General features: G+C 50.3%; 1 protein-coding gene across 2 annotated transcripts in view; it reads right to left on the reverse strand.

The window, feature by feature from the left end:
• The window catches only part of ADCY8 (adenylate cyclase 8), a 158925-nt gene that overhangs the window by 25964 nt on the left and 108928 nt on the right, over positions 1-24033 (reverse strand). Inside the window, exons 9-13 of one of the 2 annotated variants that reach the window (XM_036263950.1) lie at positions 22276-22376; positions 17369-17570; positions 15054-15143; positions 8162-8334; positions 188-266 (exon numbers count right to left, since the gene is read on the reverse strand). In XM_036263950.1, the coding sequence (XP_036119843.1) occupies positions 188-266; positions 8162-8334; positions 15054-15143; positions 17369-17570; positions 22276-22376 (645 nt within the window). The remainder of the gene's footprint in view (positions 1-187; positions 267-8161; positions 8335-15053; positions 15144-17368; positions 17571-22275; positions 22377-24033) is intronic. The other variant, XM_036263951.1, reaches the window with a different exon arrangement.

Here is a 24033-nt window from a genome sequence, read left to right on the forward strand (position 1 = left end):
ACCACATTGTTTACCAAGTCTTCTCCAGCTTAGTTCTTTGTCCTGTAGTCTGTGTTAGGAATTGATTCGTTAAGAATCACAACTTGCTGCGAGCAGCTAACAGTCAGTTGCTGCAAACAAGAGGCAGTTTTATGGTGATGGAAGATGCCAGGCAACCAAAGGTAGTCAGAGCAAAAGGTCCCATTACCTGCTGTCCATGGTAGAACACAGCAAGGAGGAACATGGCCATCAGCAGCAGCGATGCCTCCTTGGTCCCCAGGAAATCTCTGTTGGAAGAAGAAATGCAAATGGCAACCACGGAGGGACTTGAAGTACACTTGATAGGAAAAAGGTTCAGACAGGAGAGGGATAGAAAGAAAGAAGCAGTTGTTTTCTGAGCTCCCACTAGGTGCTAGGGCCAGCTCCGGGAGTTTTCACGTAGGCTAATTCAGAAATCAGTTGACCCCAAGGGCATGCGGTCACCTAGGTCATACCTGGTGGACGATTCTAGAGTCTAGCATTAGACAGTGCACTCACATTAATAATGAAGTGTTCTCTCAAAGATGCCGAGAACATTTTGATGGTTGTTGGAGGGGGGCTGGGGGGCTGGGTGAAAAAGGTAACGGGATTTAGAAGTACAGTGATACCTTGGTTCTCGAACATAATTCGTTCCAGGAGGACGGTCGAGAACCAAATTGTTCGAGAACCGAAGCCATGAAACCCAATAGGAAATAATGGAAACTGGATTAATTCGTTCCAAGCCCCAGAAAATGCCTATTTACTGGCCTAATTTGTATATAATATGTAGAAAAACATAAGTCTCAACAAGAAATAAAAGTGTACAGTATGTCTAAGGGTTAAATTCAGTGTAAAGCGTGACTCTCTCCACAAAGCGTGACTCTCTGCACTCACACTGGTGACGCAAGCAAGGCGCGCTGGGCCGAATGAACGCCATTCGGCTCAACTCGGCTCATCTCGGAAGTTCGAGTTCCAAATATTTGTTCGGATTCCAAGACAAAAGTTTCTCGAATCTCCTGGTCGAATACCGATTTGGTCGAAATCCGAGGCGTTCGAGAACCGAGGTATCACTGTACAAACTGGTAGTTACAGAATAGTCATGGGGATGTAAACCACAGCATAGAGAATATAGTCAATAATACTTTAATAATTATGTATGGTGCCAGATGGGTTTGGGAAATATTGGGGGGGGTCACTTTGTAAAGCACATGATTGTCTAACCCCTATGCTGTACACCTGAAACTGATACAAAATAATATTGGGAAAAAATGTACTTGCAGGACACTCTTTCTAGATTTCAAAGAGCTCTTATACTTTCTTGTCATAAAACTTCATGTGAAGACAGGGATTCCCCTCTTTTTTTCTTAAAAGTTACCCTGTTTGAGAGACAGATTGAATGCTTGCTCTGTGCCAGGCCCTGTTCTAAGTGCTGTAAGATTCACACTTACATTTTATATCAATTCAGTCAACTGGACGCTGTTTTGATTCCATCAATTTTGAATTCTTACATCAAGTCTATGAGTAGGACACTGTTGTTACCCAGATTCCAATTCTTGTATCTTTCAATGATTCCAACAAAGGCTCAGTCCCATTGGGTCATCTTGTGCTGGAGTGAACCCCCAACACTCCCCTCTGGGGGTGCAGGCTGCTGACCCGACCTGTCCTGGGCTCTCTAGAACCCCAAACTGGAGGGCAGCCTGCAGTGGCCAGTGTATATTTAAATGCTGATGTGATTTTCAGCCATCAACTTCAGAAGAAGGCCAGGGAATCCCTTGTTTGATTCTAAATGCTTCCTCTTTCATTCTGGTGCCGTATGAAGCCTTTCTCAGGACACCTGGGCCAGGAGGCAGAGAGTTTGGTGGAAGCAATGTCAGGCTTTGAATGTGAGCACAGGTGTCTCATGGAAATAAACAGTTCCCCCTGACAGGCTTCCACAGGCTGAAGAAGACCAAAACCAAAACCCAAATAACAATGCTCTAGACTAGACAAGTCATTTCTGTGGATGTTGTGACTTGCTTCCCATCACCTCCTGTTTTATCCCTCAGGTGTCTCTACATCAGGCAATTACCCCTCATCCATTCACCAAGTGCTTGAGCCAAAACCACAACCAAAACTAGAAGTCAAGCATCACCACTGTTATCCCGATCCATCCACTCTTCCACCAAAATAGATGCTCACTTCTCTCCATCTCTACCTCTACCACCTGGGTTCAGTTACCATGGTTCCCAATAGCCCCTTAATGTTACTGTCTACAGTCTATTTTTTAATATGGCTGCCAGAGTTGTTTTTTTAATCCTCACTCGAGGGTATTTTCCATTCATCTTCAGATAGAGTAGGAGGGAGGGAGAGAAGGAGGGAGGGAGAGAAGGAGGGAGGGAGGGAGGGAAGGAGGGAGGGAGGGAGAAAGAGAGAGAGAAGGAGAGAGAGAGAGAGAAACATCAATGTGAGAGAGACACATCGACTGGTTGCCTCCTGCATGACCCTAACCAGGGCTGGGGATGAACCACAACTGAGGCATGTGCCCTTGGACAGAATCAAACCCATGACTCATTGGTCCGTGGGCCAATGCTCTACTGCTGAGCCAAACCAGCCAGGGCTAGAGTATTTTTTATGACTAAGGCTAGATCATGTTACTCCCTTGTTTTATTGCCTCCCAGTCACAAGCACACAAAAACTCAGAACGCACTCAAAGTAATTTAACTCTAGTATGGCTTAAGGATGCAATGGAGCCATCACAGATGAGACGCCGTGTTTAGAGGGAGGAGTAGCGAGCGTTCATATGGCTGCCCCCCGGGCAGTCTCCAGCTTTTCCTTATATGTTCTTGCTGGAGACTAGCTGGAGTAGCAGGGGGCTCAGGGAAATGGGGGTATGAGTCCAGCTTCTAAGACCAGCTTCTTGCCAAGCTTTATGCTTATACAGGGCCCAGTTAAGTTCTCCAGGTAGAATGTGGACTTAGGAATGGAAATATGCTTTCTCTTGGGGAGGTATTCAGATTTATGAATTTCTAGTTCCATCTGTTTTTTATCCTGGAGATCAGATGCTAATAATAGATGATACTCCTTATTGTGTTTCTTTTCTATAGCCCCAGCAAAGGACATAATTATTGAGCATTTACTGTGTGCCAGGCACATGCTGGGATACAGAAATGAAGAAGGCACATTGTCTTTGCCCTCAAAGGAGTCTATTTAAAAAAAAGAGAATCAAATAGACAGATAATTTTGTAACCACATACTCCATAGTAGGGATACATCCTTGTTGCCATGGGAATGAAGAGAATGTAGCTTGGGTTGGATGTTCAGGGAAGACTCAAAAGCTTAGTCTTAAAGGATGGCAAGTCTTGGGACGTAAAGGTGGGGTGGGCTGTTATAGGTATGGGACATATCTTACTTATCTAGTGGTTCACACGCCTCTAGAGTAGGGACGATAAGTAAATGTCACATGAAGTTTGAGGCCACAGGCAGTGAGCAGGCAAAAATGCTCAGCTCTGTTGGAGCTGTCCACAACAATCAGTGCTGAAACAAAGAGTGTTGGACTCTGAGCCCCATACTGTCATCCAGCATTTTAGGACCAGGATTCATTCATACACTCACTCATTCACTCACTCATTTATTCATGCATTCACTCACAGTCACTACAGTGCTTATTTTGTGTGTGTGTGTGTGGGGGGGGTAGACATATTTTAGTACCACCCTTTTCTCTGTGTTACTTAATTTGCTGGCCCCTGAGGTTTGGGGACTCCTGAAAAATGATAATGACAGAGCAGACCCAGGTTCCACTCTCAGCTCTGTTACTGTTACCAGCTGTTTGACCTTGGACAAGCTGCTCTCTACCTCTGAGCTTCCGTTCATTGCCCATTGTGGAAGACTCTAATAGCATTTACCTCCGTAATTGGAGGATTAAATGAGCATATCTTGATAATGTGCTTGGTATGGTGCATGGCCCACATTTTCCTCTCTCCACCCCACAGAGCTCCCAGCTCATAATCTTTCTCCTGATGGTGGTGCTTTAAGAAATATAGCTGGATCACATGGGAAGTGTCATTTGTTTAGCTACTGCTGAATGTGGCCCGAACTCTTGCTCTGACAGGCTCTTCAAATACCCTTCTTTTTGTGATACAGATGCTTTTTTAAAGCCCAGAAATTTAGCACTTAAAATGTACTTCCAAGAGGAAACATAAATACCTCTTAAATCATTCTGAAAGCAGTGGTCGAGAAGAGAGAGAGAGAGAGAGAGAGAGAGAGAGAGAGAGAGAGAGAGAGATGACTAAGTCAAATTGAGAAGAAAAGTAAAAGAAAATTATGAATGGTCTTCGAGTCTTTCTCAAAGATGTATTTCAGGTGAAAAAAATATGGCCTAAGTAGACTGAAGAATATGCAGAGTAAGTCTGCCCAGTCAAGGAACATCCAGAAAGAATTGTGATTTGAATTAAGAAGAAATTGGGGTGTTTTTTGTTTTGTTTTGTTGTTGTTGATGTTATTATTGTTTTGGTAGCTTATGGTTATTTAGAAAACTTCCAAAGGGAGCCAAATGGCTAAAAGATAAACAAAATTATAATACTTTGCTTGATATTGGGTGGCAGAGACTAAAACAAAGAAAATTTTGAATTAATTTATTTGTATTAATAAAATAATTGAATTAATACTGCCATCTCCCTATATTAATAGAAAAAAAAAGTAATGAAGTGAAAACACATGTAGGATAATGTAATTTTCAGGGCTATCACAATCTTTGAAGATATTCTTATCAGATAGCTCATAAAAATTAGTATTTAACTTGAGTGTTACTCACTATAGAAATACTTATGCTAATTGTAGTGAGTTTGGAAGTTAATGAAAATTCACAAATAGAAAAATAAAAGTTGTCCTTAAGCCTACCACCCAGAGAAAACAATGGTTAATATTTTGGGGTCAATTACATGTCATTTTACCCTTGTTTCAACAATATGTTTATGTTTACAAATTTGGGATTGTATGGTTTATACTGGAATAATGTCATGCAACCAACTACTTTATAATGTGAGTTCAATGGACACATTTTATTCTGTACTAAGTGAACCATACATGCTATAATATTCCGCAAGCCGTTAGTTTTCATAGGGAGAAGACCAGGCCCAGAGAGAAGTTGCTTTTTCAAGGTCACACAGCTGATCTGTGTCCAAGCCAGGATGAAAACTCACATTTCAGGCCCCAAGTTCAGGGGTTTAGCCACCGTGCACCTGATGCCAAATGTTTAGTCCAGCTATTATTTCCCATTCTCCCTCCCCCAAGAAACCTAAAGAAAACCAGCCAATTTGAATGTATTTTTTATTCTGTGGCCATGCTAATGACGGCATTTGCTAAGTGTCGATTAGCTGCCATACTTTCTTTAACAACAATATTGCCTGCTAGAATTGCCATATCAACAATGAAGATACTATTAACCTTACTGTAGTAAAGAAAAAAAACAAGAAAGAAACTGAGCCACTGATGTTGAATGACACGCTCCAGCCCACAGCTCTGTGAGTGGTGAAGGCTGGCTGTCCATCAAGATCTCCTGATGCTCCTACAGTGGCTATCATGCCCTCCTACATGCACTTGTTTGCTCCTAAGCGCCTTGAAGGTGGAAATAATGTCTCACTCATCTGTGAATCTGTAGGGCCTAGTATGCAACATTGTGACACTTAAGTCCAAAAGCAAATTGTACTTACAGGATGGGGAACGCATGGTACACATGGTTTATGGGCATTGGCGAGCAAAAATCGAAGGGGTTGCAGATAGACAACAGTTAGCTTACTATGAGTCCGTGGTGAAATGTGATTCCTAATGAGCTAATATTTCTGTCAGTCACTCATTCATTCCATGTTTCATTCAACAAATATTTCATTGAACACCTGCTGCCAGACTTTCTACTAAGTGCCAAGACCATGAGGAATGGCCCTTGCTCTCAAAACCTCTTATCCCAATGAAAGAAGACATGAAAATTAATGTTTATAACACAGAGAAGCGAGGGTAATGAAACACAATTTACAAGTGGGCATTTGAGAATGAGGAATAATCAAAGAGCGCTTCCCTGAGGTCTTGTCCTTGAGTTGACCTTGAGAATGATGGGCTGGAAATCGTCAGGGAGATGGACCTATCAGGCAGAAGTATGTGCAGACGCTCGTTTGGGTTTTCATGACTAGAATACAGGCTACACATGGTGATAAGACTGGAGGAGTCCCTGGGGGTCAGACTGGGAAGAGCTCTGAAGTCCTTGATAAACAGGTTGAACTTTTAATTCTTTGAGGCAATGGGAAGCCATTTAGGGTTTTAAAAAGGATAATGAGTTGACCAGATGGCTTTAAGAGAGCGGCTTGAGAGTGGAGGCTGGGAGACCAGTTAGGCAGGAGCAGTCCAGAGATGAGAATAGGGTCTTTCTAGAACAGCAGCATTTGTGGTATATAGGGGGCGTGGCTAATAATAATTGTTAGTATTAATTAAGTACTTAGTCTATGCCAGGCCTGTGCTAAGTTTGATCTCATTTGATCTATTATATATTCCTACAATTCAAGAATACTATCCCCACCTTACAGAAGAGAAAAGCAGGGCTTAGAGAGGTTATGTCACTTTAATGAATTTGTTCAAGGTCACACAGCTGGGTGATGGCTGGGATTTGAACCCAGGTGGTTTAACTCCTAAACTTGTACTTGGAAGCATCATGATATAGTGCTTCCCTGCAGGGGATGCTGAGGAAGGTGAATCTCTAGGGACATATGAGATTATTGAGGTTGAGGGTGTCTCACCTGTTTTGGGCTCAATGTCATCCACTGAGCCAGGGGGGTTCTGGAGGGGGACTCATGAATAGATAGGGCGACACCAGTCTAAAATCTTTGGGACCATCTCGGAGATGCAGCCAGCCTGCCCTGTGCAAGGTTCTCTGTACTTGCCCAGGTACTTGGCCCCCAGGAACGACCAGTGGAAATGCTCCTGAATCCATGTGCGCTCCTGCAGTGATATTGAAATCCCCAACAGCAAGAGCAGCCCCTGACCATTGACCTGCGGATTCTTATGCAGCGAGAGACAAGGCTAAATCAGCGCTTCCGTTCCTTATTAATTTAACTCTGCTCATAGCAAAGTGTGAGTCAATAACAGACTAACCAGTGATTGACCCTGAGTCAGGAAGAAGCACTTGAACGTCGGCAGCAGTGTGCTTGGGATTACGCTGCCTTTCACGACCCTGCTTAGCGATTTAACTGCAAGCTTTTCCTCAAGACCTCACAACAGAAGCAGAACCGCGCTTCTCCTGTGAAGGAGGGAGGGATGGGAATGAGCAGTGTCGATCACCTATATGCCAGGCACACCGGAGCCTCATCGCCCCGCACCCGAGGCCGATCGCCACGTGCTCAGTATCTGGCTCCCGCCACCTGCAGCTCAGAGGAAACTCCACAATGCAGGTGTGACGTCTGGTTTCCCCTGGGGCTGTCATCAGAAGGTTCATCCAGAGGGTGAACTGTGACTAATGGAAGAAGGGAGAAGGAGGCAGCGAATCCCTCTCCTCTGTGTGAGATCCTTTTCCCCGGCTCACTACCTATTCAACTGACCAAATGAATGGATCTTGCAAGGCGTCACCTGACTCTCTTCACAGCTACGTGGCCAGCCTACTATGGCAGGAGGTCCGTGGCCAGCCTACTATGGCAGGAGGTCGTGTCTGCCTCCCCTACCTTTCTTCACTGACCTTTCCTCGCTCTGCTGCCCTGGGGTTGCATTTGGACTCTAGGCTCATCTCAGGCTCTGCTCTCTAAGGAATCTGGGCTAAGACATTATTCCTTTTCTTGTATTATTCCACACTTCAAAAGTAATAAAACGCAAAGGTCATAGTAGGTGCTCAGTGAACAGTGCCCACTAGTATCGACATTGCTACAGCCAAATTGTAATCACACCCTGTAAGTCTTGGGTCGGTTAAAGGAGAAGGAGTCCTAAATTATTGGGATTAGAGGAGACCTGAGCCGTGATTCGGTCCGAACTTGAAGTCAGTGATTATTCAGTAATGAATGTAAATGATAAAACTGAGAACTAGAGATTTTGCCTGGACTGGGGAGTTAGCGCCTGCGTTGAGAAATACACGGATCTTCCGTCGGTCCCGGGTTTCCGTGCCCGCCCCCGCTCCCCACTGCAGCCGAGCCCTGTCCGAGGGCGGTGGACTTACTGTCCACTGTGGTTCAGCTTGTCGTAGCGCAGGAAGAGGCCTGCGTAGATGGTCTCGGTGAGCAGGGCGTAGACGGCCGTCATAATGAGCAGCACAGCCAGCTTCAGCACCGAGTTCAGTCGGAGGAACACCGCACAGGTCACCATGGCCAACACCCCCGTGAAGACGAAGTACTGGAAACAGAGAATTCAGGTGGTCAGATTCAGCGGGAATGTGGGGGTTCACGCTCCCACTCACGGGTGCCAGTAGGTCTCCCCATCCGGATGGTCGTGAGCATCTCCCTCTGGAGGTCTCAGCCATCCTCAGTCCATCAGGTCCCAAAGTGAATACATCATGTCCTTACCACCTCCCCAGACCTCTGTGCCCTATTGGGGGAGGGGGGGTCACACCATTCCTCAAGCCGGAAACCTCGTCTCATCTCGAATGCCTTCGCCTCGCCCACATTCCACAGCCAGGTCGTCCTCAGCGGGAGCCTGCGTCCACCCTGGACCGCAGCCGGCCAGCTCTCTCCTCCCGCCTGCTTCCCTTCTCGTTCTCTCCTACAGTCATGGGGCGGTGCTCTGGCAGCTCTGCCCGATTCTTCCCCCCGCCCCGAGTACAGATGATCCTCCCACCCAGTATTTCTAACACAGATCCGATCATGTCACCCCTCAACTCGCAGTCCTGTTATTGCTCCCCGTTCCTTCACATTATGTCTCCTTTCTGGAGAGCGAAGCTCTGAAGACTATCATGTAGCGACGTCTCCCACTTTCCAAACCCCAGTGTATATTCCAGCCTCGTTGCCGGCCAGCCAGTCCCCGTGCCTCAGTGCTGGGCACCCCCGGAGAGCGATGCTCAAATCTCATCCATGGGGCTAAGCCTTACTCCTCCAACAAACTCAGGTGTCCTCTCTGAGACTTTCATGTGTATCTCCAGCTGCTTCTGGACACAGCCCCATCCTGCACAGCACCCTCAGAGCCCCGCATGGCACAGATCACCCTGCATCAGAAACAGCTGTTCGAACGGCCAGTTTGAACCGCTGAAGGGCTGGGTCACGCCAATGGCTCCCATGTATTGGTCTGCCCAGCCAGCTTTCGGCCTTCTGCAGAAAGTGCCTCGGTCTATTTCCCTTACAGAATACCCTAGCATAGCATTCTGGATGGCAGGTTTGGATTCTGACTATTCAGTGGGAAAAAAGAATCCAACTTGTATTACCAAAGACTCATTTGGTGGCAGTACTTTGCTCTTTGTACACATTTTCTCTTACAATTTTCAAAATAATTGGTCAAGAGGAGAATCATAATTTCTATTCTACAGGTGAAGAAACCGAAGCTCATAGAGCTTAAGTAAATTGTTTAAGTTCTCTTAGCTAGAAAGGGACACCAAGAACACCTGGATAGAACCTGTCCTTGCAAATGTGACTCTGGTAGGTATACTGGGCTTGACCACTTCTAAAATCCATTCCAGGCTTGGACACGGCTCTTTGTAACAACAGTCTTTTCTCTCCTACTACGCAGAGAGGCAGTTTCTGTATGGGCAAAGGAGGTGGGTAAGAATTTCCAGGAGCTCCCTGAGAAATGACTGAACACGTGTTTATTGATTTCTTAAAGCAAACAGACTCATTCATGTATACTTGCAAGAAATATTGACATCAACAAATACAGATCGCACCCTGGCTGAGTTCCAGGTGAGGGCAAAGACCTGTGCCTTCAGGGTGCACAGGATAGACGCAGAAATGAATGACTGTCCCTGCCTTCAGAAGTCCCATGCCTGGGATGTCCTTTATTCTTGTCTCTTCCTTTCCCAGTCAATTAAATTATGTCCTATCGCAAATGGAATGATACGCTTTCCTCAATTCTCCTTTAAGATCTTGCCTTGGCAATATTTGTAGGCAACTCATTTTGGTGCCTTTGGGCAGGAAGTGGTGGGTGAAGTGAGCAGGTGATGAGTTCATTCTCGAGTTTATTGTTTCATCCGGAGAAACCTCTAAGACCTTCCGTTTTCCACATGGAGGAAAGAGGAACAGGTCCGAGGGCTTCTGTTCTGCTCATGGCTTTGTCAGTTTCAGTCGTGAGTCACTTATTAGGTCAAGAGCCATAGAAGTGGCCATGCCCTTAAGCAAAAAGTTATTAAATTTTAAAAATGTAGTAAGTATTTCTGGAGTGCCCGCTGTCATCAAGGCAGGGTGGTAGGCACCGGGAACTCAGAGGTGAGCAGGAGATGGCCCGGGCCTCGTGGGTGAGGCAGGCAGGAAATGCCCACAGCAATGCACCGGCGACAATGTGAGCTCATGTGATGGGAACACAGAGGCAGGGGCAGACGTGAGAATTAAAGTGATGAGAGAAATAAATGAAAACTAAACGTCTATGGGGTATGGTCCTCCATGAATACCTATATGCTTCATCTTATTTAATTCTTAAAATGACCCGAGGACAGATGCTAGGGGTAATTAATTATTGCACTCTACTGAAGCAAGGCCCTTCTGATTATCCTTCCTAATGCCTCTGGATTATGATGTTTTTCAGTCTGGCTGGTGGGGAAAAAAAACAGTTTCCAGCACTGTGTGAGCGCCAGGCACGAATCCTCTCCATCGGCTCGTCTTCCAGCACCAGGGGGCTCCGCACCTGCTCTGGTGGGACCCTCGGCAGGTCTCTGGGTTCCTCTCCGTGCAGCTCTCTTCACTCAGCCCTGCAAACCGAGCCGCCTGGTCTCCCCAGACTCTCAGCTGTGCCTTCTCAAATCAGGGAGTCCACGGGGTTCCAGCGGGGTGCCCCCAGCCCGAGCCACGGCCTGAAAACTCCTGTAGGCCAGCCAGTCCCGGGGCTTGCTCTACCGCTTCTGGTTTTCCGGGATCACTGACCTTCACTGCCTGACACCGCGTCTTCAAAACGATTGCTGCATACATGTGGTTTGTGTGCTTTTAGTCATTTTGGGTGGGAAGGTAAATCATTTCTCTGCTTCTTCCTTGGAAATATGCCTTTTTTATTTGTTTTTTATCCTCACCCAAGGACATTTTTGCATTTATCTTCAGATAGAGTGGGAAGGAGAGAGAGAGAAACAAACATCGATGTGAGAGAGACACATCGAATGGTTGCCACCCACATGACCCCAACCGGGGCCGGGGACAACTGCAACCAAGGTACGTGTCCTTAGCGGGAACCGAACCCGGGACTCTCTGGTCCGCAGGCCGACGCTCTAACTGCTGAGCCAAACCAGCCAGGGTGGAAATATGCTTTTTGAAAAAGAAAAATAACTAAACACACACTGTGGGCTCTGTCCCTGGAATAATCTTGAATACCTATACAGTGTTGTAATCTGAAAGAAAATTACACATTTGGAGGTCTGGGAAGAATGTTCTAGTGAGATAAATACGTTACAGGAAGGACAGAGTGTGAGCACTGAGATGCTCCCAGAGGGTGCGTGAAACGGCAGGAAGGGTCCGAGGGACTGGCCCTCCGCAGGATTCATTTTCACAAGGGAAGCTTGAAGGCTGGGCAGGGCCTGAAAACACGGAGAAGTAGGAGAAAGCGGCGGGGTGCGGAGACAGGCAATCACCCCACGGGAAGCAGCCTGGGGACCTTCACAGCCGTAGACGACTCCGAGTGCGCCGGCAGCACGGCTGGCTGCTCGTCCAAACCTGCCCGAGCTCTGACCAGGGGCCTGGATTCCAGAATCGTCTTCCTGCCAAGCGCCCGAGAACCGCGCTCAGGTGTCTGAGTTACCGACAGTGTGGGTTTGTGCGTGTGATCTGCAATCATTGTGCAAACCTGTGTCTCTCCCCCCAGCCCCACCCAGGCTACTGCTGGAATCACGATGGAATATGCTTCCTTCAGGGTCCTTCCCTTCCCTTCGCTCGTTCTTTCGGTAATTGCTAAGCTCCGGTTCTGAACTAAATTCTCCTTTAACCACATATGGTAACGACCGCTTCCGTTCATATCCCATCCTCTGGTCTAATGACATGCCTTTGAACTGAATGCCGTTTCTCATGGGGTGAGGTCAGAGGTCAGAGACACAGACGAGGAAGCCGATGCTCAGAGAGGTGAAGCCGTCTGCTCGGGGACACGTGTGAGGGATGGGAAGGGTGCGCAGATCAAGCCTTTTAGAAGGTCTGGGTGTCCGATTCCTTCCAGTTGGCTGAACGAATCCTCAGGGAGGGAACCACAAACACAGGATGGCAACTGGTGGGGCAAACTGGGTTGTCATGGTAGCCGGTGACGGACACAGTCCAGCTCCCCATCTTTTAGACCAGTGGGATCCCTGCCCCAGAGGGCAGGTCAGGAGCTGGCATCAGTATAGGGTCTAAAAGAGCCAGACCGTAAACACCTTTGGCTGAGTGGGCCACGCCATCTCTGCAGTAACGACTGAGCTCAGCCGTTGTAGTATAAAAGCAGCCGTAGGAAACTGGTAAGAACTGGGTGCGACCGTGCCCCGATAAAATTTTAGTTATGAAACAGGTGGCTGGCAGAGTTGGGCCCGTGGGCACGGTTTGCTGACCCCTGAACAAGATGATCCCTTGGTTGTGGAGGGGCAATAGAAAACCCTGGTTCATTTCTCTCATCTCCCTTTCTAGCACTCTCTTCGGTGAGTGCTTCACAGTGCACGTGGTGTTAGCGCACTGGCCCAGGCACGCGACTTAGCGTATACTGGCCTGCAGGCCCCACCGCTGTGTACGAGAAAGCACACAGCACAGCGGACGTTTAATGAGCTGATACTGGGCCAGGGGCCGCTCTCAACACTTCATGTGCGTGAATTCGCTTCATCCTCACAGCCCCCCCGCGGACGGTGCCACTTTCACCCTTCAGGTGACAGACGAGGAAGCGGAGACGCAGAGATGGAGCTGTGACCGGAGACCTTACCCGCCCTGAGGGCCGTAGTCCTGAGTCCAGAGTTCAGGTGGGGGCCCAGGCCAGACAGTCGACTGAGAATACACCGAGGCCCAGATTCAGTAGTTCATGAGCATCCACTTCACGTGAGATGTCATGTTACAAACTCCGCCTTCGCTAGCTCACCTGGGCAGTCACCCCGAGAACGTGAGGTTCCTTACCTCCGTGACAGCCACGGGGAGAAGGTATTATTTCCCCCATTGTACGGGTGAGGAAGCTGAGGTTCAGAGAGAATAAGAATCATTCCAGATTCTGCTGCTGGCAGTGAAGGGGCGCATTCAGCTCTTGCCTGGCTCTAAATATCTGACTCTTGGCCCACTTACTGCCTCTGGGTCCTTCCTCATGCCCTCCACACCAGTTCTCAGGGAGCTGGTGTCCCACAGAGTCCACGACACTGGAGCTCACTCATTACTTGCTGGGAGAGCCCGTGGCCTGTCCCATGCAGCCCTGGACTTCCTTAAGGGCCACTTCTTCCCTAGGGACTGAGCCTGGTTCAGACACACGGGCCCACGAATAAGCCAGATACCGTTTGCGCTGCAGTACCAAGTCTTGATACAGAAGTAGGAAGAGAAGGATGGAAAGAAGGAAGGAGGAAAAGGAGTGAGGAAGGAGGAGGCAGGCAGCAGTGGCTCTGGGCATGTTACTTTCTGAGCCTTCGTTTCGTTATCTGTGAAGGGCAGATGGTCACAGCCCGCACCCCAGACATCCTGAGGACCTCATGATGTGATGCATGTCAAGTAGAATGATGCTCTACGCACGGGGTGGGGGGGGGTGAGGCTTTCTCTCCTTTCCAGACATTTCTCACACCAACTCTGGGCCTAGGTCCTCCACCCTCTCTCTGTCGGAGAGGGTCTCAGAGAACAAGAGCCCACTCAGCGTCCTCAGGGAATAGCCTTGGTGGGGGTCTGCTGGGATGTCCCAGCTGTCCTCCCTCCCCACCAGCACTCTGTCCCGATGTGCAAAGGTCTGGACCCTGACTAGTCCTTTGCCCAGCCCCGTAGGCTGACCCTGAGGGCCAGGGCCAGACCAGTGGCTCTGTTGCCAAGAGAGGGTCAGACTTACATGACAACGGTAGGTGTCCTCTTGGGGCACATCTGACCCTGTAGTGTTCCACCCACTGTCCACACCACTTCGACTGAAGTTCAGTTATTTCCTGCTTTTGTGAGTCACTAGCCTCCTTCGTTCTTAATCCTTCCTTCCTTCCTTCCTTCCTTCCTTCCTTCCTTCCTTCCTTCCTTCCTTCCTTCCTTCCTCCCTCCCTTCCTTCTTCCTTCCTTCCTCCCTCCCTTCCTTCTTCCTTCCATCCTCCCTCCCTTCCTTCTTCCTCCCCTCCTTTCTGTTTTTCCCCTTTCCTCCCTTCCTTCCTCCCTTCCCCCCTTCTTGTTTTTCCTCCCTCCCTCACTTCCTTTCTTTTTCCCTCCCTTCCTCTGCTCCTTCCTTTTTTCTTCCTTCCCTCCCTTTCTCCTTTTCTTCCTTCCCTTTTCCTCCCCCTCCCTCCTTTCCTTCCTTCCTTTCTGACTTCCTCCCTCCCTCCCTTCTTCCTTCCTTCCTACCTTTCCCCTACCTTCTCTGCTCCTTTCCTTCTGTCTCCCATCCTTCCACCCCTCCGTCCTTCTTCCTTCCCAGCTTCCCTGTGCTTGCAGCCATCACCCTCTGAGCAGTAACTGCGCTCTGCCCTCTGCTGGTGACAAGGGCACATCTGCTTTGGGATCTAGGAGGAGCTGGTGGGAATGACGGGAGGAGAATGGAGAGGGGACGGTGAAGAGAGAAGACGTGGAGGGAGGAAGAGGCAGAAAGAAGTGGGGAAGGTCAGCAGTGGGAAAGGCAGAGGAGGGAGCAGGGAAGAGAGGGGGAAGCGGAAGAAACAAGGAGAGCAGGAGAGGGGAGGAGGAGGGGAGGAGGAGGGCGGAGGAGGGGAGGAGGAGGGGGGAGGAGAGCGAAGGAAAGGGGCCTCCCGTGCCTCTGAGGCCCGTCCGGGAGGAGCTGTCGAGGCCCCAGCCTGCCAAGGGAGCTTGTGAATAAATAAATACCTCTGGGTAGGAGCAGATATCTGTAAACACAGCTGAGGAATTGAAAGTCAGGTTCTTCAAGGGTATCGACTTGTCAAAATCACACCACAGCTGCGGATTAAAAAAAAAAAAGAACAACAACAAAAAAACACAGGAACAACAAAGTCAGTGTGCAGCTGGAGAGGAGCGTGCTGTCAGCTGGGCTGGGGCGAGCGGGCGCCGGTGCCAGGGGCTCGGCTGGGCTGCAATGGGCGCTCCCCTCCTCCAGAGGGAGGGCTGGCTGGGCTGCAGTGGGCGCTCCCCTCCTCCAGAGGGAGGGCTGGCTGGGCTGCAGTGGGCGCTCCCCTCCTCCAGAGGGAGGGCTGGCTGGGCTGCAGTGGGTGCTCCCCTCCTCCAGAGGGAGGGCTGGCTGGGCTGCAGTGGGTGCTTCCCTCCTCCAGAGGGAGGGCTGGCTGGGCTGCAGTGGGCGCTCCCCTCCTCCAGAGGGAGGGCTGGCTGGGCTGGCAGTGGGTGCTCCCCTCCTCCGGAGGGAGGGCTGGCCAGGAAAAGCTCTGGGAGCCAGGGAGAGGCCGGTGGAAACTACTCCGCTGGTGCCACCACACAGGAGCCCAGGAGTGCCCTCGGGCTCGGAAGAGAGCAGGGATGGCAGAGGAGAGGGCCGAGTGTGTACGCAGCCTGTGTCCACCCGCCGCAGGGAGGATTTGAGGGACCCGAGGGGGCACTGGGGTGGCGGGCGATTCTCAGCCCAGAAAGTGCCGCAGGGGATTTCTGTGGTGCTCAGGAAAGAACAGCTCATTGGCTGAAGGCCTCCTCTGTGCCAGACACTTCATACGAAAGAAAAACAAAACGCAAAAAACCCCTCACAGTCACCTTGTGATGTCGCTACTGTTTTTATCCCCATTTTACAACTGAAGAATAGGAAACTCTGAGAAGTAAAGTAACTTGTCCAGGGTCACGGAGCTGATAGGAGCTGAGATTTGAACGCAGGTCTATCTGACTCCAGCGCCTCTGAGCCCCCTCCCCCCCCACCGTGGTACAGCTGCCCGAGGTAACCCCGCCTTGGAGTCGCTGGGCTCCCTGCCAAATCCCACACCCCAGAGATCTCCGACTGTCCTGGCAAGATCCTGGCTACCACCCTGAGCGCTGTGATCAAGGGTCCCATGTACTGCCATGTTCAGGTGCCGCCATCTCTAAAACATGCATCTGATGACAAGTCTAATTCGACTATGATTTCCCTTTTTTTTTTTATCCCATAAAGTCCTTTACTTCAAGGCCTACAGCAGAGCTTGAGCAACACAGACTCTAAGTAATTACTGGGCCAGTTTGCACGATCGGTTTCACGTAGTGTGATCCTGCAGCAAAAACTGACACTGTGGGCCCCTGAGCGCGTGGAGACCCTCCTTCAGACCCAGGGGGCACAGTGATGGTTTCGGTCACCAGGCGAGGCCTCCACTAGCCCCTCTCCATGTGCCAAGTTCAAAATGTGGGGACAGATAAACCACTCCTACCCTCCACTAGGTCCCTAGGTCCTGAGTAAACACACAGACAGCGCCTACGGCTACTATGTTACCATTCCAGAGAGAGAATGACGTCATTGAAACATGGATCACCCGATTCAAAACCACGATAAATATGGCAGTTGGAGAGTCATCGCAGTTCGATGTGTCACATCCAATAGTAACTTTTAGAAAGTCACGGGCAAGATGCTCAACCTTCCTGAAAAGCGGTTTCCTCGCCCATTACATGGGAACAGCAATACCTACCTGTGGCCCGTGGCGATGCTCAGTAAGTGATCGCTACTTATTTCCGTTCCGCCCACTCCCATTCCCGGGGGTGCAATTTAGCAGATGAGAATGAGCAGGAGTCATGGAGTCAGACAGACCTTATTAGCAAGTTATTTCATGTCTCTGAGCCTCAGTTTCCTCAGCCATAAAGTGGGGATAGTGAGACTTACCTCACGGGGTTTATGTGAGGACTAAATAGGAAAAATGCGCACGGCCCCCCCTCCAGTGCGTGGCACACAGCAGGTGGGGGCTGAGTGAATGGCAGCTTTGAGTTACCATGGCAACGGATGTGGCAGGGCTGGACCATGAGGGACTTTGGAGCTCCTTTGCAGCCAATAACCCTTCCCACTGGGAAAAACAGTCTGCCACCGGTAAAATGCCCAGTTCTGACAGTAGCCACATTTTGTGCCCTGTCCCTAAGCTTGGGGCTGGAGCAGGCACATGAAGGTCCCTGGTACCCAGGAAGTCAATGCACGAAGCTGCAGCTCCACAAACTCTGGGCTCCCGAGAGCACCCTGGAGGCCAGAGGGCGGGCGGGCTTGGAATGCTTACGATATTGAGGATGGCGCCCAGGAAGTTAATCAGGATGGACGCGAAGATGATGACGTTCCGGGCCAAGTAGGTCTCGTTGATCCAACAGCAAGTTTTCCGGAGCACGAGGGGCAGACACTTGTAATCCTCAGCCGTGGTGATGAGGACCAGGGCCGAGTGCAGCATGATCAGGATGGAGAACTGGATGGCCATGGGCATAGCCCTGCAGAGAGACACAGAGTGTTGGGTCATGGGGCTTCCGTCCTCTGACTCCCCACTGGCTGGGCGATGCTGTCAGTCACGTCCCTACCCCTTGGTTCTAATCATTCCTCTGAACCCCTATTTGTTTAAGAAAAGGGCTCTCGCAGGAGGTATTTTTTTGTTGCACCCATTCCTGGAGTATTCTCCTGATTGGGAAGCTTGGCCGCGAACATCAGCTATTTGGCTTGCTGTATCGCTCCTGCCCAATTGAGCCACCTTTGCCGTTCAGCTTTTTCTCTCGGCCAACCACCACCAGCAGCAGAACACTGGAATGTTCTCAAAACTCTGGGTGTGGGAGGGACCCCCACGCTGTTTCCCCTTTGGGTGGGTTTTATGAAACATGTTCCCTCATGGTCTGCTCCGATGCCAGCCACCAAGCCTGGGACCCGTTCCAAGCTGCCCAGCTCGGGGAGCAGTCACCACGGTGTGCGTGGAGTGTACCATGTGCCGTTTGGGATGTGGGTGGGGGTGCCCTTGCCCAAGGCCCATCACTCCCAACTGTACTGTACATCTTGGGCCTCAAGCTCCCACCGAAGCTCTTGCCACGGTAACTCCTGTCTAGTGGCTATGTCTGCTGGGGGTCGGGCTGCTTCTGGTGACTCAGTTGACCTAAAACTCCATCTCTGGAGGGGCCGTTGACTGCTTCTTCTCCTGAGCAAAGGTAATTTAGGAAATGTGGTCAGAATGGCGGGACAGGGACAGTACATGGCCTTGTGACAGCCAGGGCAGGGAAGACCTTCAGAAGGAGGGAGTCACCAAGCCTCCAGCTCCCTCTGCCCGGGCAAGCATCAGGAAGGCCAGGAAGCGACTCCCCCCAACCCCCGCCCAGTCTTCACTGTTGCAGGTTTTAGTATTTTCTTTCCTTTGTGAATACTGGTACCGTTGTGATTTTATGGATCGCCTTGGCAGGAAATCTCTGCAGGAGTTCTAGAGAACAGAAGGTCTGTGCAGCAGTGGGTTCCCAGAGGGCTCTGGGCTGATAGGAAGGTTCCCCCAAACAGGCTGGTCACATGCCATTATTCCTGGGCCGCAGGGGAGACAAAGGAAGGAGAATACAGGTGGATCGCTGTCAGGCTGTCCCAGGAGAGAAGGGGCCGATGCCAAGGCTGTTGCGTCTCAATGATGGGAGGCAGCCACGGGGAATATAAACATCTTGTTTTAAGTGAGGCAGAGCCGACCGGGCAAAGGCAGTTAGAAAGCTGCCCGGTTCTGTGGCCCCCGCTGCCGTGCAGGTGGAGTCTCCGTGGCGTACAGGACCTAGAGCGGCTGCCTCTCCCTCTCTCTCATCTGTCTGCCCGTGGGCAACAGTCGGGCACACGCCCTCAGTGCTACGCTCCGTCTACCTCTGCTCCCCACGGGACGCTGGTGCTCGCGCTCCGGGGAGTGGCCTGCTCGGCCTCCAAGGTGCAGCTTCTCTCTGGATCCTTCCATGACACCTGGCGCAGGGCTGAGAACATGGGAATGCTCGATGAATACTCACTGACTTAGCTCCGAGTGGGGAGAGAAGAGTATTCTTCCCCTCACCAGCCTTCGAGGGGAGGAGAATTCCCACCCACGCTCCCGGCCGCTCTGTCCAGCCCTTGCTGCCTCCTGTTCTCAGGAAGGACACGGTCGCTGTTAGATGTCAGTGTTTGTGCGAAATTCAGATGCTTGTCCTCTCTTCCTCCTAGACCCCCGGACGGGCGGGAAGCCACAGCCTTGACCTTCGCTGTGGGAAGGAGCCTGGCCAGCTCTTCTCATTGGCACCCGGGGCTGCAGTGAGACCCCACACTGGAGTTGAACGGTAGCTGGGGAGCCAGGCAGAGACCCCAGAGATTCAACAAACGCCACGTGCTCTCTGATCACAGCCACACCCTGCTCCAGTGTTCCCCATTGATGCTTAAGCACAGCATTGTCTCGGAACTTTATAAAACAGATGCTTTGCTGCCCAGGTAGCTATTGTGCTTTTGCATGTACTTTTGGTGGGGTGCCAGGGTGTACTGGAGGGCTGTGTGGGGGCATTTGCACACACAGCCACCTGAGTGAGTCCCTAACAGAGCTGGGGTGATCAGCACTTCCTTCTGGGTCTGCTGAGAAGAGGACAGGGAGGGGCAATGGACTGAAGGCTTGTGTCCCCCAAATCTGTATGTTGAATCCCTCTGCCCAGTGTGATGGTGTTCAGAGTTGAGGTCTCTGGGAGGTGATTAGGTCATGAGGGTGGGGCCCGCATGAACAGGGTTAGTGCCCAGAGAGCCCCCTTGTCCCTCCTGCCATGTGAAGAGCATGCAAATACCGTGTATGAACCAGGAAGAGGGACCTCACCCGGCACTGCATGAGCCAATGCCTTGACCTCGGACTTCCAGCCTCCAGGACGGGGAGAATAAACGTCTAGTCTATAAGCTCCTTGGTCTATGGTATTTTTTTAATAGCAGCCTGAACCGACTAAGACAGGTGGCGAAAGGCGGCATTTGGTCCCGCAGCGAGAGCAGAGCCTTGGGCAAGGTCACTCACTTCTCCGAGTAGCACTTTTTAATGAGCAAACCTGGGATTTTTACGCTCACCTCTTCAAGACGTCCAAGTGACAAAGCAGTGGGATGCTTAGCACACGATAAGAACTAAAGACGCGTTCCTCTCTTTCTCTATTCGTGGTGACATGCAGGAAACCAAAGGCGTCCTGGGGACCTCTGGGGAGAGGGTTGGTTACAAGCCAGCCACGGGCAGTGCTGTGTCCCTGCGGAAGCCCCGCTGCAGCTCCGCAGCGCCCACTGGTCTCTGCTCGTCAGCTTGTGACGCCAGCCTGTGACGTGTGTCTAATTATAGAGCTCCCCAGGCGGCCAGAGCTCCGAATTTGCTTTTGCATTGTTGGTGCACATAAGAGGCAAGGAAGCCTTTCATTTCTGAAATCGAGTCTGAAACAGGGCTTTGCCAACAGCTCCATCCAAATCCCTCTGGACACCGTGTTCTACTGATGTTCTGCAGTCTGTCTTGAAACAGGGTCTGGATTGGTAGCACGAGCTGATGTTTGCTGGGGAGGCAGGATCAGTGGGGTGAGTGGACGTCCTACCGCCATGGGAAGCAGAGACTCAGATCGTGCTGATCGGCGACATCCATGCCACCCTTTAATCTGCGAAGAGCCGAGGAGGCCAACAGTGCCCTTGACCCTGTGAGCAGCCCCGAGAGGAAGGTGCTCTTCGCTACTTCAGCAGGTGAGCTCTGCGGCTCAGAACTGATCAAAATGGATATGGCTGGTTTCATTCCGACGCCAAACCTGGGAAGCTGGCACGGTTATTCCCATTTTATAGCTGAGAAAACCGAGTCTCCAGAGAAGTCAAGAGCACACATTCAGCTAGTAAGATGCACAGAAAATAAGACCCAGCGCCCCTCCCTGTCTCTCTCATCACTATCGATGCAGCCTTAGATACATTATCATAATTACAAAAGGTATTTTCTGGTCCTTCCTCAGTTTACCCTCTGGGAGAGGGACATCCTTGCATGTGGAACGAGCCGAGCCAGCACCAGCGGTCCGTGCCGGGGTCCCTTCCTTTCCTCTGGGGGCGGGGAGTTGGCTGCGGTCATCTGAGCAGGCTGCCTCATCTGCTAGCACGTCCGTGGCAGGAGAGAGGGGGTGAAGGGCACCTACCACCGGTTCGGGGCCAGGAATCAATCAGAAGCAGCGTGAGTTCCGGAGAGGAAACGCAGCCACGATGAAGGAAGTTGAATGTGTTTGGGGCAAAGGGGCACCCGATTCCTACAACACGTGGACGGTCTGGCCAGAGCTCTGACTTTCTCCACGGTCGGGCTTTTCTCTCCTCTGAGCCGGTGGGGTTGGGGTACTGGCTGGGATTTCAGGTACCGGCTTCAGCTTACACCTCGGAGTCAGAGGCTCCGTCTGGCCTACTGCTGGGGGCCTCTGGGTCTGTTCCCCCTGAAACCAGGAGTCAGGCGTCCAGGCTGGCTCGTTCCACCTGGAAAGGGCACCCGGGGAATGCCATGTCCTCTCCTGAGGGGCACAGTGGCCCCTCCCGTCCCAAGGCCGAAGCCAGACCCTCACCCCATCCCGGGCTCCTCTCCTCTCTCATCGCCCACACTCAGTTGGTCCTGGCAACTGCCAACTCTGCCTCCGAAATACCCAGCTAATCCCTCCTCCCCAGTCCGCTTTGCCCCACTCTGTCCTCGCTGTTAGCTCTTGCCTGCAGCTTTGCGATTGCCTCCTAATTGGTCTTCCTGACCCAGACCTCACCACTCCTGTCATATCCCACGTCCAGTGGGAGCCTTCTAAGCACAAACCTGATCACTTCTCTGATGAATGTCTCACTAGTCACCTCTTTGTTTTGGTACATCTCTTCCCACCAGTCCCGGTTCCTCATGACGACGCACAGACCTCAGAGGGGCAGCTGTCAGGGGAGCGGGGAGCGGAGATCGAGGCTGTCGCATCCCAGGGAGGCCTACTTTGATTTGGGTTCTTGTGTTCGTTACTATTGGGAGAAAGGGCTCCTGCCTTGGCAGAATAATGAGATTATTACACAGGGTAAGACCACCGGCATAGACACTGATACTGTCACACGTTTCGGTGTGGATCCTGGAGCCCTTGTTTTAAATCCTGACCCCTGCTGAGGTCAGCTGGCTGGCTCCAGGTGGGGGACCATAGCTCGCAAAGATTTCACCTGATAACGTCCTTTCGAATTTACCTTGAAGAAGGAAGCAGACTTTGAATTGCCGTGATAAACAGGAGAACGATAAATGCACAGACCAAGTTTGACTTGAACACTTCGTCCCTCATTTGAGAATACTGCAATTAAAAGAAGGAGAATAAATTACTTCCAGCACAGCTGGGCACGTGCAAGAGTTCAGTTTTACCAATGTTCGGAGTTGAGGGGAAACAGCAAGAAGAGACAAAGCAAATAAAGTTTCTTTTGTTTGCTTTCTTCATTAAGAGGAATCCGTAGTTACGGAACCGGAACCGTAACTGCAGATTCCAACCCTCCCCCCGATCTCTGAGTGAGAGCCCAGGACTAAATACAATTCCCTTCACAGTCGGGACACATGGGGCAGGGACCCGGCATGAGCTCAGCCCTTTCTGCTCCCGCCGAACTAACTCCATTTTGACAAAACAGAAGAGCACACACCCATATATTTAGCAAATCAAATTCACATTGACTGTCTTCATGAGTAAACTTAAGTCATTTAAGGATCTTGCTCGAGGTCTTGTCCAGAGGGGGACACAGGGAAATGTTTGACCAGAGAGCCTTCCTGCCTCCCTTTCCATGAAACTATTGAGAAATAAATTCATGGACTCTTCGAACAGAAAGTAGCCTAAGAGAACTCCAGCAAAGACTGCCTTTTCTTGTTTTTCAATTGTTTGAACCTCCTTATCTTTTTTTTTTTTTCAATAGTAGCTTTGTAGTTTATTGGTTTGCTTATAAAAATAACAATTTTTTCCAGATTGCAAAATAATCATAGAATGACAGTGTTGGACAATATAGAGAAGCACACACACAAAATGTACTTATAATCTCAATGCCCCAGAAATAGCACTTGTTAAATTACCATTTTGGTTTATAATCTGTCCTTTTTTTCTTTGCTTTTCTTTTTTGTGGAATCGAGGATTAGTTTAAAATTTTTAAAAATTAACTTACATTTAAATTGAACAAGGGCGGCCCTTTCATTTCACACGAGAGAAACCAAGACCGACGGACCAATAAGCGTGATGCCCTCTGCCGTCTACTCGAACAGCCCTGGGGACTGGCGGTCACTTTATTTTGATTATCCAGAGTGCTCAGTAATTTCATTACCCAGCCTTAAAAGCTTCCGGAAGGTCAGCACTGAATGTGTACTCGCCTTAGTCCTGCCTGGTTTCCCGAATCGTCTTGGAGTCATTAAACTGAGGAATAATCCAACTCATTGAAAAGGTGGAAAGGATTTTTAAAACTGAAAAAGACGTTAAAATTAGCCTAAACTAAGCTTCTCCTTTTACCTTCATGCCAGCGAGGTCTAGTGACTTGCCACAGGTCACACAGCACACAGATCATTTTTAGCAGGGGCGCGGGGGAGCCGAGGGAGGGGACAGAAAGTGAAGCTTTATTATTATTATTATTTTTTTATCCTCACTGGACATTTTTCCATTTTTTTGTTCAGGTAGAGTGGGAGGGAGAGAGAGGAACAGAGAGAGAGAGAAAAACATCGATATGAAAGGAACACATCGAGTGGCTGCCTGCCACCCACACAACCGACCAGGGCCGGGGACAAACTGCAACCGAGGTACGCGCCCGTAGTGGGAACCGAACCCGGGTCTCTCCAGACCGCAGGCCGACGCTCTAACCGCTGAGCCAAACCGGCCAGGGCAGCAAGTGAAGCTTTAGAACTGGCTAGTCCCTGATTTGAATTTCCCAGAGTCCCTTTATGAAGGAAGCCAGTAAACAGCTCTCACAATGCCTCAGTTTCTCTGT

This window comes from Molossus molossus, unplaced genomic scaffold, assembly GCF_014108415.1.
Source record: "Molossus molossus isolate mMolMol1 unplaced genomic scaffold, mMolMol1.p scaffold_m16_p_16, whole genome shotgun sequence".
NCBI lineage: Eukaryota > Metazoa > Chordata > Mammalia > Chiroptera > Molossidae > Molossus > Molossus molossus.